At 50.6% G+C, this 20,449-nt stretch overlaps 1 protein-coding gene across 8 annotated transcripts in view; it reads left to right on the forward strand.

The window, feature by feature from the left end:
• The window catches only part of Csmd2 (CUB and Sushi multiple domains 2), a 576,074-nt gene that overhangs the window by 282,062 nt on the left and 273,563 nt on the right, over positions 1-20,449 (forward strand). For 6 of the 8 annotated variants that reach the window (XM_042271897.2, XM_042271900.2, XM_042271904.2 and 3 more), the window contains one exon: positions 10,939-11,051. In XM_042271897.2, the coding sequence (XP_042127831.1) occupies positions 10,939-11,051 (113 nt within the window). Of the gene's footprint in view, positions 1-1,534; positions 2,093-7,307; positions 7,449-10,938; positions 11,052-20,449 lie in introns of those variants that run through there. The other 2 variants (XM_042271905.2, XM_076565119.1) reach the window with 2 other exon arrangements.

Raw genomic sequence — 20,449 nt, forward strand, 5'->3', positions numbered from 1 at the left:
TCTGTCTACTCTAGTGTAGGCTGGACCAGGATCGGGAAGAGGACAACAGTGTGTCTTTACAGCAGAGGAAGCTGGCAGGCATTGCTTCAGCCAAGGTGTTTAAGGGGTCAGCAAGCAGTAATGGGTCACACCGACAGCACACAGTGCCCTGTGATGCCATAATAAGAGCAGTGCCCCTCAATGGTGGCCTCCCCCGACACTCACATCCTGGGTCCAGTCCCAAGAGAACATTAGACCAAGTCACATACAGGGTCCAAACACGTGATCGGTGTTCTTTAAGCATCGAGGTCTTGGGGAAACAAGGAATATAATACACCTTGGATGAGACTGAAGTGATGTGGCAACTCAGTGAGAGGAGAGATGCCGGGTTGGATGTTGAGCAGTAAAGGGGCATTAGGAGACAGCCGGGAACATCTGGATTAAGCCTTCCAGCAGACAGTACCGTAGCGATACTGATTTCTGAGTTTTAATGCATGTTCTTTAAATATGACACCAACCTTACAGAATGGAGGAGGAGCATGCAGCAACATGGTCTGGTGGTAGGTAGACAGGAAACAGAATATGATCAGGTACAAGAATGGGGACATGATAGTGAGGGCCAGACCAGCCTGGTCACCTCTGGAAAGGCAGATCTAGAAGTAGACCAAGTATGGGGGTTGGAATCCCTCACGGGCCCTGACAAAGCCACTCAAACTACAGGGTTAGAGATTGTCTCTGTTTTATCTAATCCCAGGACCTTTTTCCAACCACGGTGGCCATCCTTTGTCTGCCTGGCATTCCTGCAATACAATCCCCCCCACCCTGCTTTTTTTTTTTTTTTGGAGAACTGTTCCCACACCAATCCCAGGGTCCTTCTGGAAACCATGCCCTTGTCCTAAGGAATGGGCACATGGCCTAGGCAAATGACCTGAGACGCTGTAGGCCTTTTCTGTTTACCATTAGAGAAGATGTCTGTGTTCTTTCTGGTGACGAAGGAGGTGAGGGAGAATCAAGCAGCTGCCATTTGCAGTTAGCAAGCAGATGGCCCTCAGAGAAAGGCTGGTGGCATTTGAGCTCCTAGCCCTGGGCATCTCTGAGCCAGCTGCAGCCCTGCTCTTCTGTGGTTTGGTTATAACAGCTACTGGTTGCTTCTCTGCTCCTGACTGATCTGGATTTCTTCCACGCAAAGCCATCAGTACATAGAGCGTACAGATATGTGATGGGATGGGATACATAGCACGGACACAGGTGTGATGGGACGGGAGACACAGCATGGACACAGGTGTGATGGGACAGGATAAGAGGAGACAGGAACTCTCCTCTCCCCTCTCTCTCTTCCATGTGTTGCATGCAGCCTTACCATGTTGATAGCCCAACCCTGGCTGGTTATAGAGCTAGCATATGGCTCACATGCTCCTCATGACTCCCATGGTGTGGAGAGTGTCTGTGTGCAGCACCTCACCTCACCTCTACAGCTCTGTGAAGTAGGAGTTGTCACTATTGTTACTAAATAGATGGGGAAACTGAGGCCCAGTGCAGGTACTTCACTCACCCTGAGTGAGCCAGCTAGGAATTTAAAAGATGTGAGTCCAGGTCAGCAGGCAGACTTCTTAAGGGGCCTCTGTGTGGAGTCTCTACTTCACATTGCTTCCACTGTGATGGTCCCTTACCCCTGGAGGCTCCCTGGCTACATAGAGACGTGGCCTCTCCCAGAGGTCATTGCTGTACGCTGAGGCTTCTTGACAACGAGCTCTGCCTAACTGTCATCCTTAAGCACCATCCTGACCCCTGCCATAGTATGTGACGGTGGATGCAGAGAGTAAAGCCACTTCCACGAGGTCACAGGGTCAGTGTAGTGTTGAGAACAGAATCCAGCTCCACGACTCGCCAGGACCCCTTGCTGGCTGTGGTGTACACAAAGGGCCTAAAGTCCAGACTCTGCTGCTCTCCACAAAGCTCGGTCACCCAGCTGTGCTCCAGAGCCACCTTCTAGGGGTGAGGGAACGACATTCAGAATGGCAGTGGCGTGGGCCACGCCCTCGGGAGCCTTCTACAAACATTTCCTCTGTGGGAGTATCCCAAGAGAAGTATGCCGGCAGCCACCATGAGGCAGGTATGTTCACCCTCCCCGGAAGGGGCATGCTCCTCTTTCTCCCCGTCATCCCTTCCAGCGCAGGAGGAAGATAGGCAAGGCTGAGAAGGAAGGAACTGCTGCCAGGAGGGGTGCTGAGGTCTATCCCTGTCCACTCTAGCTCCCTTCAGTTCCCAGAGCGGGTGCTAGCGTTCTTCTCATTGACCTTGAAAGTCTATAGGGAGGCGGGATCTGGTTAATCAATCCTGTGTCCTCCGGAGGTACCATTCTTTATACGTTGTTCGGGTACCACCATATTCCTCTTGTGAGGCCCCCCCACTGGGTCAGCATAGTCCCCAGGATGCAGTCCATGAGAACACACGTGGAGGAACCCCATGGCATCGGTGAGGAAACAGAACCTCCAAGAGACGAGGCTGCATGTCTACCTAGTAAAGAAGAGAGCCTGTATTCAAATCCAGGACTGGCTGGCTGCCAGGCCCGGCCCTACCCTAAAACTTCTTCAGCTGCGTCCTGCAGGATCAGCCAGTGGCACCAGCACCAAGGCAGATCCCTGGGTCAGGCAGGGAGAAGGAGAGGGTTGGTGCTCTGTCGGGCTGTCATGGTCACTAAGCTCTGAAAACATGCTCCCTAGCCCTGAGCCATGCCAGGTATGAGAGGCTTCAGTGTTCCAGGGCATCAAGGCTACCACCCTGGATCTCAGGTCTACCCTGCTCTGGTAGAGACCTGGATGGGAACAGAGCACAGCTTCCTGAGGGTCCTGAGGCTGGTAAGGGTACGGTCTGCTCTGAGACGCTATCGCAGGGAGCCTGGAACAGAGCTAGAAGAGGACTAATGGACACAGCCTGGGACATCTTGTGAGTGTGAGGGTCAGGGAAGGACAGCAGCTTCAGGAGTTGGAAGAAGAGATGCTGGGACATGTTCCCTACTGCATCTATCACCCTCAGAACTAGGCGGGGGAGGGATCCTCCCTCCTCCTCATCTGAGCATCCACTCCTCTCCACCAAGAAACCTCAAACCAGGGCCCCAGGAACCTGTCTACCTGATTGGCCTAGTGTAGGTCACATGGCCACCCCGATCCGGTTGGCTGTTGCTAATTGTGACGTAATACATGTATACATACGGTCATCCTTTTACGGAGCTGTGGGTTGAGGGACACAGACTGTTCTTTGAAGGATTTCAGGGCTTGGGGAAGAATGGAACCATGTGACTTAGACTGGCGACAGAAGGGGACAGGGCTGGGCGTCATCCCTAAGAAATCTGAGGACCTGATCCCCAGGCCCCTGGTGCAGCACCCCCAGCACCTTCTCAATTTAAATGCTTCAGCATATCAGGACACATCGCGTATGCCAGGCAGGAATCATCCAGCCCTTCAGATCTGAGCCTGGCACAGAAGGCCCCACTTGCCTTCTACTTCCTACTGCGCTGCCACCCAAAAGGCAAGACCCAGATGTTAACAGCAAAGCTCTCTTCCCCAGCCACAGACCCAGCCCGGGGCCTTGTTCCTCCATGCTCCAGGCTCACACACATCCTCCAGGGAGCCAGGAATCTGAAGGGAAAACATTTGCCTGGTGCGGCCAGGGGCTCCCCGGAGCTAACAATCAGCTGAACTGCGAAGTTCTGCTCATTTGTGGAGTTTATGGAGCCGCTTGTAGGGAAACAGAAACATTTGCCCATAGTGACAAAGAATCCGCTGCCGCTAGGCTGGGAGTGTCTGCATCTGGGGAGTCCCCTGGGAAGGTTCCAGCAGCTGCTGAGTCGGGGCAGGCGGGGACAAAGCCAGGCCAAGACCAATGTGGTGACCCATGTCTTCCTGGCACAAGTGGGCAGTGCTCCGACCTGACAGTTCTCCTTACTGTCCAGCAGGTCACCTGCTCCCCGCCCCCACACATGCCCTCTGCTTTCCCTACAGGGTCCCCATCATTCATACACTCAGTTCATGGTCCCTTCTTCCACTGTGCCGCATTCAGTGAGTCTTCCCCTTGTGGTAGGCACTCTGCAGTGCACTGAGGGATGATGGACAGACAGGAAAGCGACAGAGGCTTTTCTTCAGGATGCTCTCAGTCTGGAGAGAAGCAGGTCCAGGAGAAAGTGCAGTGGGCCCTGGGAACACAGAAGCAGCAAGCCAGGCCAGGCACGCGTGGGTAGTGTTCCTGTTGCTGATGCTCATTCCCCTGAAGGAGGAGAAGTAGCTGGGATAAGGATCTGTAGAGGAGGCTGGTCAGGGAGAATTGCAAGGAGACAAACCTTTCATATCTGTAAACATTCCAAGCGAGGGATGGTTGTCTTAGGGCTTCTGTTTCCGTGATGAAGACCATGACCACAAACAAGTGGGGGAAAGGGTTGATTTCGTCTTACAGCTTGAAGCCTATTGTCCAGGGAAGTCAGAACAGGAACTCAAAGCAGAAACCTGGAGGCAGGAGCTGATGAAGAGGCAATGGAGGGGTGCTGCTTACTGGCTTGCTCCCCATGGCTTGCTCAGCCTTCTTTCTTATAGCACTCAGAACCACCAGACTAGGGGTGGTACTTCACACAGTGAGCTGGGCCCTCCCGTATCAATCAAGAGAATGCATCACAGGCTGGCCCATGGGCCAATCTGACAGAAGTTTCCGTTTCTGGAATGACTCTAGCTTGTTTCAAGTTGATGTAAAACTAGCTCACACAGGGGTTCACGCAAGGTGGGCATCGGGCCTAGGAGACCCCAAAAGGACTTCTGGACTCTAAGATGTTAATCATTGTCCCCCTTCTGACTGCAGAGGGAATGTAATTAGAAAGAGCCCCAGGCAGTGGGAGTAAGCAATCACCTTTAGTTCATCGCCAGTCCATCCAGATACACACAACGCAAGTGTCCGGGAGCAGGGACGTTCGCTTGGTAAAGTGCTTGCTGCTCAAACCTGAGATGCTGACTCAATCCTCAGAACCCATGCGAAAAAATCAGGAATGGTGATGTACACCTGTGACCTAAAAGCTGGAGAGGCAGAGACCAGAGGACCCCTAGGGCTCACTGGCTAGAGAGTTCCAGGCCAATGAGAGAAAAAAATTTCAAAATACAAGGTGGATAGCTCCCGAGGAATGACACCCAAGGTTAACCTCCTCTCTCTCTCTCTCTCTCTCTCTCTCTCTCTCTCTCTCTCTCTCTCTCTCTCTCTCTCTCTCTCGTGCACCCACCCATGCGAACACCCTCACCTCCCCCCCCACAAGTGTTCTGGTGTTCCCACAGGCCTGACAGAGTCTCTTCCTGCTGCCTGTGGCTGCCAGCCAGCCGTCTCCCACCCTGCCCTCCCGCCCTGTGCTCCCCCTTCCTCCAGCTGAGCCTTGCACTTTCTGAGAATCGGCTGGGTCCGTTGCCAGCTCTCCCAGTGCAAGTCATATTTGTTATTGTAATTATGTGATTTAAATTAAACATCACATAAAAGGATGAGATACGAGCGTGGAAGGAAATACAGTCGCCGAGATGGAAACGCCATCGCATACTCTTGAACAACTCTGCAAAGGGAAGTCTCTGGAAAGGATTTGAAGGGTACAACCACCCCAAAGTTAGGCCCCTCATAGCAAGATCAAGAGCTTGGCACATAGTACCAGTTGGTACATATTTGTTGCCTGGGGGCCTGGTGAATGGCATCATGGTTGTGATTTATATGAGATACAAAGTCCGGAGTGTAAATTTATGGTCAGGAAAAGGCCTTAGCTCTATGCAAAGCTAACTGGCAATTACATGGATGTTTAAGTTGTACACGTGGTAATGAAATGTCTAAGGCACATACTTGTCCTTTTATGGTTCCCTCCTTAGAAATGCAACTTTAATTTAACCAGTGACATCACCTGTGAGGTTTGTGTGCTGGGAATGAGCGAAGTTTGTAAAGGACCAGACAGTAAATGACAATGCGAAGCTTTCTCACTATGTGGCCAAGGATGACCTCGAACTTCTGATCCTTGTCCTCCCTACCACCACCACCTCCCAAAAGCTATGTGCCACTGTAGCCATTTTATGGGTCTGGAGTATTGAACCCGGGGATTCACACACACTAGGCAAGCACTCTAACCCATCCCTAACGCAATGCCTTTTCCGTGGTATGGCATAGCCCGGTAGGCACAGCAGCAGTGGCTCGTATGCAAATGAGTGAATGGGCGTGGTTGTGACTCAGCAGAGAGTCCAACTGTATCTACAGAAATAGGCAGGAGCCATGCTCCGCAGGCACATTCTGTGTGACTGATTTGTCCTGCAGTGTGGCTGGAGATAGGCAAAGAAGCTCCCATCCTGGGTCACGTGGAGCCTGACTTCTTGGTGGGGAGATCATCCAGTGCAAAGATGAGTAGAAGCCAGTAGGCCTAGGACAGTGACACGTGACCATGGACACACTGCGCAGGCAGCAGTTGACCAGGCTTATAGAACTAGTGACATGTGCCAGGTAGTCAGGTGGGGCAGCAGGAAGACACTCTGTAGAGGGAACATTGTGTGCAGAGGCAGGAACTTGGAGTAGGTGTGGGGGGTGGGCATCTAAGAGTTTGGGCTCAATTCTGGAGCTGGTGGGTCTGTCCGCCATCCACTAAGACTTTTCCCAGAAGGATTAGCTTGCTTGTGTCACAGTGTCCCCTCCATCCCCGTGACCGGTGGTGGGGAAGAAGTGAGATGCGGCTGTGCCTCCCTCCCTCCCCTGTCCGGCCCTTTCCCAGGCCTGCCGTGAGGATGAGGGATGGCTCACACTGGAGACGAAGGTACAGAAAGGCCTGGAGCCCCACCATCCCACAGGGTCGCGCTGGTTCAGAACCACTGCCCATGTGAGGGGCCATGGGCGTTTGTGCCAGATGCAGTAACTATGACGTGAGGGACACCTCACAGAGACAGGGAGTGCCCAGCCTGGGAAGCTCAGCTCCTCAGGCCACAGCACCCTTGCCCGCTGTTTGCCTGGTGACTGGATACACGCATGTCCCCTGGGACTGGCAGTTTTCAGGGATGCTGGCATTTAAACCAGTCTCCTGTGTCTCTGCTGCCTGTCAGTGCCCAGGGACTCCTTGCTGCCATTTGGATGAGACATCTCTCGGTACACCAACACCCTGGCAGCACAAGAAGCTTCCGTGAAGAAATGCTTTTCACAAACCACCTCCAGGAGCCGGGGCTGAGCGTGCTCTGCAGAGGCGCTCCAAGCCACTCTCCCCCTAATCAACTGTGGGCATTAAAGGGAGTGATTTTTTTTTTTAATTCTCCCCAAGCCAGATTCCATTAATGAAGCCCCATTTAACAGAAGTCAATTTACCAAAAAGAAAAAAAACCTCGAGTGTAATTGCTTAAATACATTTTATGTAGGACTGCAGTAGCGATTTACTGGGCAAGCTTGGAATTCCCTGGACCCCCCAGAGAGAAGTTAATGTGGACCGAAAGGTTTGAAAGGGGGAGTCTCTCCTTTTGTGTTTCTCTCCTTTAATTACGATTCTAAGAGGGAACAGAATTAAAGAGGATCCTGGAGGGTAGAAGGCGAGGAAGGGAGACACAGGATGGAAGTCTGCCTAGACTGGTCCAAGGTTGCGACTGTGTGGCAGTGACTTGCTGGCTGAGTGCCCAGGCTCCAAATGAGAGGGTCTAGTTTATCATCTCACCTCTGCCGCTAAGTGCTGTGTGATGTGGAGTGGATTTCTTTACCTCTCTGTGTAGCCAGGTGGCCCAGTGGGAAAGAACATAAAGAGCATGAATATGAAGGAGGAGACACTCAGATAACAGTGTTATTTCCAAAGCTTGACTAGTAACAGAGTGCTGTGTGTGTGTGTGTGTGTGTGTGTGTGTGTGTGTGTGTGTGTGTGTGTTTGCACATGCGCGTGCGTGCTCAGGCTGGAAGCCAGGCAGGGGACAGGCCCAGAAGAGGAAGGTTCCCCTGAGAACATGACACCAGCTTGACTGCTTGAGGATGCGAAAGAGATCTAGGTGGAGCCTAGAAGGGAAGTCAGCATGGGGGGCTGAGGGAACTCGACAAGTGCAAAGGTCCTGGGGTAGGAGCAAGCCTGGGCAGGTTTTCACGGCAAGGAGTCCGTGTGTTTAGAGCATGAGAAACAAGAGGGAGAGGTGGAAGCAGAAAAGGGAGGCTTTCCTGAAGGCTGTGGAGGTCCACAGTGTGGACTTTACTCGGCCACTAGGAATTCATTTGGTTTATTTCCTTTTTAATGAACACTGTTAAGGGGTCATCTACATAAAATCATATTTCCAGTTGTGAATGCAGCTCATTGGATGGCTGGTAAAAGTGGCCTTGGTACACAGTTAACAGAGCCTAGATCCAGACCGTTTCCCTCCTTCACAGACAGGCAGGATCCACTGACAGCTCTGGCTACCGCAGGTCCACTTCCTCTTGTTGAGCATCCATTTCCCAGAGTTCCAGTGAATGCGACTGCACTGTGCCTGCTGAGTTTGTGGTCCACACTCACGTTCTACATTCACAGACCTTGCTCACTTTGGCCCATACTGTTTAACACTCACTCTCCATGATCGTGGTCTACCTTCCTGACCCCCACAGCCCACACTTTTTACCACCCGAGTCCCATAAGTCTCGACTCTTCTGGCTCAGTATGACGTCAGCCTGCAAGTTTACCAATATCTTTGTACTTACTGGTATGGAAAGGAATTTTTTGTTGGTTGGTTTTACTTTTGGGTTCTTGGGAACCAAGTTCTCTTGCTGTGCAGCAAAGGCTGGCCTCGAACTCCCAGCAGTCCTCCTGATTCCAGAAGAGAGCCACTGCAGTGAGGAGCATCCTGCCACAGAAGCCCTCAGTTCTGTGAGAGGGCCAAGGACACCCTCAAATGCTCAACACACATGCTTGGAAAGATGGGGCAGAGCTGAGCACACATGTGAGAGGGGGAGAGGGGGAGAGGGAGAGAGAGAGAAGGAGAGAGAGAAGAGGGGGAAGAAAGAGAGAGAGGGAGAGAAGAGAGGGAGAGAGAGAGAGAGAGAGAGAGAGAGAGAGAGAGAGAGAGAGAGAGAGAGCACCTAGCAGCCTGGGAAGAGATGGGACAGCTGGAAGATGCCAGGTAACCATAGGATAGCTATACATAGGAAGCCGAGCATCAACTTCCGCCTCACCCCTGAGCTGGGAAGTTCCCAACCCTAACTTCCAATTATACTCTGGACAGCTAGACTACCCGCTCCTTGCCTTTTTTTAAGAAGCAGCCGTGGGTTCTGAATTATTCAGGTGAATTTTCCCTGGTTCTACTTCCGTATGTAAATAGCCTCCAAGCTCTGTCATTGAGCTCGAATTGAATTTGGCCCAGGGTGGGGGAGCCCACGATACCAATTGAGGCTCCTTAGAAAACTTAAATGACTCACCCTGTAATAAACTATTTTAAATGGGATCTGGTGAAATACAGTAATTGGTTTCTATAATAGTTCCTGCCCAAGCACTATGGGTTATATTCCTAGAGTTTTGTGTGCGTCAGCGTTTTCATGATGGTAAAAATTCAGTTCAGAGGGTATCAGGCTCCTTGGCTAAGTCTTTTGTTTAATGTATATCTGTGGAAAGCCACTCTGTTGGCTCTCTAGTGTCTGCTCCCCCCACCCCCCTTCCTTGCCTTCTCCTCCTTCCCCTCTGTCTGGGAGACTCACCTGTGGGCAAGCATCACCCTCTCATCAAGTTTCCAGCTCATCAGCAGGAGCGTCAGCAGCAGGCACTCGGAGGAGGGTGAAGGAGCGTGCTCCGCTGGTTCCGCCCGTGCTCTTTCCTGTTGAGGTTTTCACACACCAGATGAAGATCTGGGTAGAAAGCGGCTTTTGCCACGCAGCCCTGTGGTTCGGGGTATTTCCTGTTTCCTCTGTTCCAGGAGGGGGAGTGGTCATGATATCCCCCTCCCCATTATTGCCAGCTTCCAGGGCTGCTCCCTTCTTATTGGTTTCTCCACTGCCTGCATGAGGAAGGTTTCTCTGAGTGGGACCCTGACAATCCTGCTTTGTACCGAGTGTCCTGCTGGGTTCTGAGCACCATGGTGAGAATAAGTAACAGATGCCATTCCCAAGATTTTGCTGTTGTTGGGGATCCCAGGCTCTTTGCAGAGAGTCATCTCATGGAGTCCCTGAAGCCCCGAGGAGGGCATGTCACCAGTTCCACTCCATAGATCAGGTCACAGAGTCTCCGAGGGTTTTAGTGACTTTCTTGAGGTCATACAGTGCAGCTAGCTGGTTCCCCCCTCCCCCCCCACCTCCCCACCCCCAGCTAGACCCGGCTGCTTCCCTACTCAGCCTCTCATTGAGGGGTGATCTTTGGGAGACTTCGCAGAATTATAACTAGAGTTGACTTCTGTGGTATTGTAGGGTACGGAAAGAGTTGCTGTGGATGTGTTGGGATGTGCCAGGCTCTGGGATTTAGACTTAGGGACCAGACATTTTCTCAGCCCCACAGACTCAGGGGCTGGGTTTCTCACTTAGAAAGGTCTGGTGCTGGGTACAGGTCACAGTAGGGAAGCCTTGATCTGAGCCTAAGCCAGTGGGTTTCAAGTCCAGAAGATTGGGAAGAATTTCCTGGGGCTGGGGTATTTCAAGGACTTCCTAGAGTCCTGGGAAGTGACAGTACCGTGCTGGAGGAAGGCTAACAGGTGACAGTCCCGGCAGAAGGAGCAAAGGCCCAGAAAATAGAAAAGGCAGCAGCACAGCACTGATAGCATCGCTCACAGAGGGCGCTCAGCTTGGCTCCTCGTCTCCGTGAGGTGGTCTCAGACCCTGCCCATCTGCTGGGATTTGGGGAATCAGGGATGGAGGGAGTAATTTGCCTGGAAATGCCTCTGGCTGCACAGGCCCCGGGCTGCTGGAGTGGGTGGTACTCACCTCCCGCTACAGATGGTGGGTAGACTCCTTGGTGTCCTGTTTGGCTCCTGACCCCTCTGTGTCCTGTCCACCCAGGTTTACCGGAGCCAGCCTCCCAGCCCCTGTCATCAGCAGTAAAAACTGGCTGCGGCTACACTTCACATCCGATGGCAACCACCGGCAGCGTGGCTTCAGCGCCCAGTACCAAGGTAAGCACAGCCAAGCTGGGGCTTCCTCTGAGAGAAGGGACAGAAGTCACAGGAGTGACCTTAGGGGCCCCAGTCCCTCACACTGGGACCCACATGTGGCTTCAGGCATCGTTGTCTTGGTTCCGTTACATTTGTAGACCCCAGAGGTCTCCACACCTGTCACTCTGTACCTGCCAAGGTAGCCTTAAGTCGCCAGAGTGGTAGTTCTCAGGTGCTCTGTTACTGTTCTGTGACAGTTCTCAGGCCTGAATGTCACTCTTCAGGCCAGGGTCACCATCATGAGCAGCGCTCAGGGTCAGGCCCAGTGTGAGGAACCTGGCCAGGCACCCCCTTGCTCCTCCTCATCACTGTGAAGTAGATGCTGATTGTGCTCCCCTGTTACATCGAGAGAAGCCGGTTTCCCCACCCTGTGCCCCAACGCTCTTCTGAGCCAGAGCCCCATACTTCCTCAGTGGTTGTTAGCTGGTCTCTCTAGTCAGGAGGCTCCCCACACCTCCACGCTTCTTCATTCTATCTAGAGCACAGCTTTTTTGCAAGCACAGGGAAAAATCCCTTTAGGAACTACCCCTGCTTCCTTCCCACCTCCCATCTGGCGAGAGCTCAGAGCGGGAGCAGCACGTGGAAACAACAGGTAAGGACATTTATGTTCCAATAAAGAAGGCTTCTGGACCCCAGGAGCCGGCTCTAAAAGAGGAGTGGGTTAACCCAGAAAGGGAGGCACACACCTGAGCGGGGTGAGACATTCCGTGGGTGCGTGGAAAGGGACCAGACATGCCTCTAAATCTTGCCTGTAGTTTGGGACAGTATTCAAGACTGATAAATACCCTGGAGTCTAAAGAAAAAACTGTAGTCGTAGGGACCCTATCTTCACATCTGTGCTTCATGCACAGCCTCATTCCCTCTGCCTACACTAAAGGAAACCTTTGCAATATGTAAAAAATAAAAAATAACAAACCAGAACCCCACTGGACCTGAAGGCATCACAGAGCCTGGCTTTCCTGGAGACAGTATATCCCACCATTGAGGCCCATCCCCTGAGTAAGAGAGGCAGCCACCTACATCTTCCGGTTCTCCAAAACAGAAAAACAGAGCTGAGTAGTGCACTTTGTCCTGATTAAATAAGTGCTGGGTGTGCCTCAGAGTTCAGGTTCCTAAGGCTCCCAATGTCGCTGTGATAGGAGAAGGTTCAGTGGCAGTCTAGAGCACCAGGCAGTCTCCGGGTCATCTGATTACATCCCTACTGCGTGCTTGCTACATAGCTACTGTGTGTGGGCAGCCTTTAGGGCCCCCATTCACTGCACACCTACTGTGTGGCTGTTGAATACCTGCTGTGTGCTAGGCTCCACGTGAGGCATCCTTCTCCCCAACGCACAGTGGCCTTCCAGCTAGCAGAAGCTCAGATAAGTTTGTCCACCAGCCCAAGAGCACACAGCTCCTACCTACACGGTGAAACTGGAATGGAATTCACCTACAAGCCTCTACGAGTTTATCCGTAAAAATCACCTGCTTTTTTCTTAGCTGTCTCCATATGCCTGTCTGTTCAGCGACTTTGAAACTTTTGTTTGTGAATTGCACCCCACCATAAACGTGTGTGTATGTGTGTGTCCATACGCATGTATATGCATGTATACATGTATACATACATTTATATGTGTATGTATACATTTTTCCTATCACAAATTACAGTGCTCACACATTATAGAATGAACTTCACCCAGGGTGTTTGGCCTGGATGTGAGGCACCCCGAGCATTTCTCTTACATTCTGTAACGCTAGCTGCAAACTCTAACTTAATTTCACAAGTCTAAAGTGGGGAACGGCTCACAATCCAAGAAGTTCTTCTTCAGGCATGTCCTTCTTGAAACTTCGCCCTCCTGTCTGTGTCCCCTAACCCTCCCACACGGGGCTTTTGTGCTGCGGCGTCTCAGGGCTGCCAAGGTCATGAGCACTTGGTCCCAGGTGACTCTGTTCTGTCCTAAATGTGTTTGCATCAAACAGGTATATTGTTTGCAGGAAACAGGTGTGTTGGCAGTTCCATTTTTACGAGCACACAGAGCATGGTCCAGCACTGGTATACCACAGGCCCGGGGTCTCATTTATTGCATTCCAGCCCAGGAAAACTCAGTGTGGACATATGGATTGCTTAGTGATCCCAGAGCTCGCTTTTTCTAATGATGATGGTGGTGATGGTGAGGATGGAAATGATGATGATGACGATGATGATGATGGAGGTGGTGGTGATGATGATGATAATGATGATGATGGAGGTGGTGGTGATGATGATGATGATAGAGGTGGTGATGATGATGAGATGGAGTTGGTGGTGATGATGATGATGATGGAGGTGGTGGTGGTGGTGATGATAATGAGATGGAGTTGATGGTGGTGCTGCTGCTGCTGCTGATGGAGTTGGTGGTGATGATGATGATGGAGGTGGTGGTAGTGATGATGGAGGTGGTGGTAGTGATGATGGAAGTGGTGGTGGTGATGATGGAGGTGGTGGTGATGGTGGTGATGGTAGTGGTGGTGATGAGGCTGGAAGATGACTCAGTGGGTAAAGTACTTACTATGCAAGTGTGAGATTAGAGTTTGGAACTCCCATAAATGTCAAGTGGATGTGGCAGCCTACCTCTTTTTCCAATGCTCAAGTGGTAGAGACAGCAGGTCCCCTGAGCAAGCAGACTAGTTGGCCCAACTGGCAAGCTCTGGGTTCAAGTGATAGACTCTAAGGTGTATAGTGATTGAGGAAGACATTTGTCATGAATATCTGTCCTCCACATTCATGCACATTTGCACACATATATGCGAACATACATGCACACGCACTCACACACATACCATACATACAGCAACAATTACAGTGGTGATAACAAAAGAAAGTTTAGTTGTGTTCTTGGCCAGGCACAAATTCAGCTAATACCATGGTGTCAGAAGGTCTGAGCTCTAGCCAAGCTTACCTCTAACTGGCCACCAGAGCAGGGATGATCTTGCTGCAGTTCCCAGTGTTTTCCAAGTGACATTACTACTTACTGGTGCTGTGAAATAATCCTCTGGTACACTGTAAAGGTTTGTCACTCGAATTGGTTTAATAAAATGCTGATTGGCCAGTAGCCAGGCAGGAAGTATAGGCAGGGCAACCAAACAAAGGATGAGGGGAAGGAGAAGGGCAGAGTCAGGAGTCACCAGTTAGATGCAGAGGGAGCAGGAGGTGAACATGCCATGCTAATAAAGGTACTGCCATGTGGCAGAGCATAAATAAGGGGTATGGGTTAACTTAGTGTAAGAGCTTGTTAGTAATAAGCCTGAGCTATTGGCTGAGCATTTATAAGTAACATTAAGCCTCTGTGTGGTAATTTGGGAAGTGGCTGCTGGATATTTGGGAATAGGCAGTCAGGAGAGAAATGTTTGATTACATACTGGCACAGAAGGGTGAGTGTCTGAGGTTCAGCTCCACTCCTGAGAGAAGAGTCTAAAGACAGGCACAGATGTGAACATGTACCTTCCCTACAGTATGATGAGTGGTAGTTGGGCCTGTTTAAAAACTGTCATATTCAATATAATGGGAGAATTACTTTTGCTGGTTGGACTTATAACAGGGCAGAAAACAAACAAAAACAATGCAAAACCAAGAATAAGAAAGAGGTAGTGACCTAAGGTGGTCCTCAGATAGATGGCTGGTACACAGTAGGAGAAAGTACTCTGGGTAGAAAATGTCCAGTCACTCTGCAACCGCCACATGGAAGGCACTGCAGCCATTTGTGTATCCCTGGACGGCAGCCCCAGTCCAGCCTGCATCATCTGCTTTTGAAAGGCCCTTGAGCTAAGGATGGGTTCTGTGCTTTTAGACAATTGAAAGGAAGGAGAAATTAAAATAGTAATATGAGGCTGGGGAGATGGCTCAGTGGGTACGAGCACTTGCCAGGCAAGCATGAGAACCTGGGTTCAAATCCCCAGCACCTTGTAAAAATCCAGGCAGGGTCTGTAACCTCAGCTTCCTATGGGGGCAGAGACAGGAGGATCTCTATGGCCCGCCTAGTGCCAGGCAAGCTTGAGGTGCAGTGAGAGACCCTGTCTCAAGACAGTGAAGCAGAGAAAGCTAGAGCAGGACACCTGACAGACAGCCCCCTCTGGCCACTGCACGGGTGCACCCCACCCAAAACATGCGCATATGAGCACAAACATGAAGCACACACACACACACACACACACACACACACACACACACACACACACACACCATAGTAATATTTCATGACATGTGAAGTCCATATTTCATCCTCCATGAAGAAGGGATTCCTGAAACACATTTGCATTCATTCTTTCATACCTGGGTCACTGGCTGCTCCAGTTCTCTCAGGACAGAACAGACCATTCCTAACCAAGGAGGGTGGCCTTCCAAACCCACGTCCACGGGCAGGAAGCCCCTTTGCAGAAAGCATTTGTCCATCCCAGGCAAGTGTGCCAGTCGGAACACGGGGCATGAGAGGACTGGGTGTGAGATGCCACTTCTTCCAGCTGAACCCCCACCTCCCAAAGGTTCCTCAACCTCCCAAAACAGTTCTGCCAGCCAGGGACCAAGTGTTCAAGCACATGTACCCTGTTGGGGACATTTCACATTCAAATCATACAGCACTCAGCCTCCCTCACACATGTGAGGACCAAGCACCCCATTACTGCCCTTCTCTTCTGGAGACAGGGAATGTGATTCACCCCATAAGGACTACAAGAAATGAAAGGAGGCCCAGACACGTGGTAGGCGCTCAGGGAAGGGAGCCCTCAGCCACACACCCCACCCAACCCCTTGACTTCCTGTTTGGACTTTTTGTCTGTGGGGAAACCTGTGCAGTGGGAGACATGGGTGGGGCAGGCCCCTCCCCCTCACCCATGTGTCCTTTACCTCCAGCTTTCACCCAGTGATCACTATCTGGCACCTGTGTCTCCTGAAGCCACATCCCAGCCTGTGCCCCACCAACCCTCCCTGGTGGCCCAGAGACAGAGGACATTCCTTAGTGTCAACTGTGGTCTCTTCTGCCTTCTAGATGCCTTACAACTGGGTCTCAGTCATCAACAGAATGTCTGTATCCAGTGATAACACATCACTTATAGCCCAGAAGCCTGAGATTTGCAAACAGCTGGTATTAGTTGTTTCTTGTTGCTGTAACAAAACAGCTAATAGAAGCCACTTAGGAAAGAAAGGGCTTATTCTGGCTCACAGTTGGAGGGTAGAGTTCATCACAGCAGGGAAGTCCTGGCTGCATCGCATCAGCAGTTGGGAAGCAGAGAGAGAGAGAGAGAGAGAGAGAGAGAGAGAGAGAGAGAGAGAGAGAGAGAGAGAGAGAGAGAGAGAGAGAGAGGACAAATGGAGATGCTTAGCTTGCTCTCTCCTTTTTATTCGGTCCTAAACTCCAGCCCAGTGAATGGTGCCACCTACATTTGGGGTGAGCGAGACTCTGGCTCCCCAAGAGTAAGAAGTAGTCAGAAAGAGAATGGAAGGAAGATGTTCCAAATGGAGACAACAGCCCAGCACAGGGACCTGAAGCTAAGAACTGATGGAGGTAGAGGGTCAGTTCAACATCTTCCCTCTGGTCACTTTTTGCAGCTGAATTCACTGAAGCTGTTTATGAAGGCTGCCACGTGGCCCAGCAGTAAATGCAAAGACATTATTCTAGGAGTCACTGTGCTGGGAGATGGCTCAGCCAATAGAGGGCCTGTCACTCAAGCTGAAGGACCTGAGTTGGGATCCCAGGTGCCCATGTAAAAGGCAGGTGCTGTGGCACCCATCTGTAACCCCAGCACTTGGGGGAGGGGGAGGGAGTGGAACTAGATCCCAGAGCTCATTGGCTAGCCAGTCTAGCCAATCAGTGAGCTCAAGACTTAGTGAGGGAATCTGTCTCAAGAAATAAGGTGGAGGAAGATTCCCAACACCAACATCTGGCTTTTGTAACACACACACACACACACACACACACACACACACACTATGCCCTCTACCATGCAAGGGTCAGAAGTCCCCTTCAGAAATTTCTTCCCTTCAGAAATTCTAGTAGGCACATACTGTTTGTTCAGTGGTTAGCAAAGAGGTCACACCAACAGCATCCAATAATGCAGAGCCTCAGCGGGGCCACCGAGAGACCTTCTGTCTGGATTTGAGACAGCTCCAAACATCATGTGCAGCCAGTTCTGAGAAGCCTTTCTCATTTACCAGTGACCCTTCAGCACCTGCCTTCTTAGCAATGGTTTGTGCCAGGACTCGGCATACTCTCAGCATTATTTCTACACAGCTCTTTGCTCTTCATGAACGGGGGCAGTGACTCCCAGGACACCAGGGCACCCTGATGGTAGCTCCCCACCCCCCCCAGCATATCCTGCCGCCCTCAGTCTACCTGCATCCACTTCTTTCCATCTCCTTCCATGTCACCATCAGCCTGCAGCACATTTTGCCAGATGTCCCTCGGTTTTCCTTTGCCACAGGATATTAGTAAAATCTCCCTGCTAAACATCCCCAATCTACTTTGTCAATCAGAGTCCTGTCACCTTTTCTGTATGAGAGCGTGTCCCCATCTTCTGTCCCAAAAGCCTCTCCCACTTTCCCTAAGTCCTTCACGAGTCAGGGCTAGGCCCTCTTTTCCAAACACCGCACCATCAGTCACAATGGCTTTGTTAGTGATACCGGCGTCACCAGAGCCTAGCAGGCACACCCAGCCTTCTGACATGTAATAAGTTACAAAAATCACAACAACAACAACAAAATCTAATCATGTCTCAAGCAGGCTTGTGATTTTTCTTGGCTCACATTCCTAGCTGTTCTCTGCCTCACGTGGCCTGTGGGCCGTGGGCAGCACATGTCTGACATTTGAGTATTGATTGCCGGATCTTCAAGCTCAGTTTTATCCAAGAGATCTCTGGCAGTATGACCAAAGACATTTGATGGTCATTGCCAGTTTCAGAGGAGTCCAGTGCACTGGGCCCTGGAGACCTAAGCATCCCAAAGCTCACTTGTCTGAATTCAGATGTGCTGTGTGCGGAGTGGGAGTTGGTGTCTGGTCTTCTGTGCCTTCATTTTCTAGCTTACCATTCAATATTTTCTGGTCCTTTGCTATGCTGATACCCTGCCAACCTTTGGGGTTGACGTCAGAAACGATGTCACTAATTCCCCTATCTGCATTTGCAGACATTGTGGTAACATGAGCCCTCTCTTTCTGGGATGTCCCAGGTTAGGTTGAACCTTAAGTTCTTTAAATATAGTGTTGACATGTACCATGACATGTCCTGGTTTCTACCAGATGAACACCTCTGCCCTGACCCTTCCATCCAACTACACATGCCCGTGTGGCAGCTAGTAATGCTAGTCTGTCTAGTCCCTTCCTTATCAAGTCTGGGGCTCATACTCTGTATTCATCCTATGAGTCAGTTGGCCTGGAGGCAATGCCAGTTCATCCAGGAATCACCATTTCTTTCCGTTGGTCCCAATGAGGCAGCTGCAGCAACTGCTAGGTCTCCATCCTACTACAGCCTTAGACCTCAGGCATTTGTCCCGCATTGTTGCTGGAGAGCTTCTCTCCAGGTTCCATTAAGCCCCGCAGTCCCACAATCCACATATAAAATAATCACTCAGACATTTATATTACTTATAAACTGTATGGCCGTGGCAGACTTCTTGCTAACTGTTCTTATATCTTAAATTAACCCATTTCTATAAATCTATACCTAGCCACATGGCTGGTGGCTTACCGGCGTCTTTACATGTTGCTTCTCCTGGCTGTGGCTGCAGTGTCTCTCCTCCTTCTTCCTGTTTCCCCAATTCTCCTCTCTCTTTGTCCCACCTATACTTCCTGCCTGATCACTGGCCATCAGTGTTTTATTTATATAGAGTGATATCCACAGCACCGCATGTCACACCTTTAGTGCCAATCTGAATCAAGGAGCTGGTATTCTGGACACCAGCCTTGTCTAGTGAAGGATGTGAGTAGTTGAGGTGGTCCCATGGAACTGATGATGGAGCAGCAAGGCTGGTCTTCAGCAGCAGCAGCAGCAGCAGAGCAAGATGTAGGATGCACATGCATCCTTCTCATGTCCCAAAAAGAGATCAGAGTTCAGTCCTCAAACTACTGCCCCCTGCAGCTTTCAAGAAATGGACTCAAGGGAGCAAAACAAAATCTAAGCAAGAGAGGGTAAAATTAAACAGGAGTGGCTGAAACCCTTGCAGGAAGGGTTGGAGAAACTTTCTGAGGGTGAGCAAACAATTTTGGGACAAATGATCACAAGGGAGTTAGGGTTGACCTAGTCAACAGGACAGCCAGCTACAGGCCAAGGATGCAGAGTCTGAATCCACAGTCACAGGCTCTGTCTATGTCTGTATTCCCAGAGCCATGGGGAGAGGCCAGGCTCCCCTCTTCCCTAAGATATCCTTGTCTCCTGTTAGTTCAGTCTGTTAACTTGAGCTTTAGACTAGAAAGCTGTTTGTATTACCAGATTCCTCCTGCTCACTGCATGCCATGAGTCCCACTAACCTTTATGACAGCAGGGAAATGTCTTGTAATTAACCAAAATAGAAAGGATGAACAGGGCAGCCTGGCAGTCTTCTGGAGGCATTCTCATTCAGAGGAGATGGATGTACCTACTAGGATTTCCATCAACCGGTTAGAGCTGGCATGCTTCTCTTGGGAGTCCTGACTCTTTAGCTACAGTGAGAAAGCACATATCCATGTGTGACTTGCATTCTCTGTGTGAATATCTATAGCCATGGGTTCACATGAGGGTTCTGGTTGCAGACATGAATGACCATATGTGCACGATGCCACCTATATGGATGTGTTACCAAGGGCTGTGCATTTGAGTGTATTGAGAAACACCAGCTCAGCACCAGGCAGTACCTCTTCTTTACTTCATTGATGACTATAGAATCTTTCTTATTTTTTCATAAAGTGTCACTGTGTAGTGTTTGTATGCACGTTCACACATATATGGATGTATGTGCACATATGCTATGGATGTGTGCTTGTGGAGGCTTGGGGTTGATGCCTGAAATCTTCCTCCATCACTAACTCTTCCACATTTTTCATGGAGACAGGCTCTCCCAATCAAACCCAAATTTACTGATATGTCTTGTAGCCGGAAGTTTCCCTGGTCCTACCCAGTGCCATGGTCCGGATGAATCTCTCTCATCCGCAGTCCCACAGCCACTTATAAAATAATCACTCAGAGGCTTAATATTAATTACAAATTCTATGGCCTATGGCTCAGGCTTCTTGCTAGCGTTTGTAACTTAACTCAACCCATTTCTATTGATCTGTGTATCACCACGTGTTCTGTGGCTTTACCTGCGTCCCATTACATGTTGCTCCTTGGATGGCAGCCTGGTGTCTCCCACTCTCCTTTTTCTCTCGTTGTCTCTGTTG

The sequence above is a fragment of the Peromyscus maniculatus genome, chromosome 2 (genome assembly GCF_049852395.1).
Source record: "Peromyscus maniculatus bairdii isolate BWxNUB_F1_BW_parent chromosome 2, HU_Pman_BW_mat_3.1, whole genome shotgun sequence".
In the NCBI taxonomy this organism is placed as follows: Eukaryota; Metazoa; Chordata; class Mammalia; order Rodentia; family Cricetidae; genus Peromyscus; species Peromyscus maniculatus.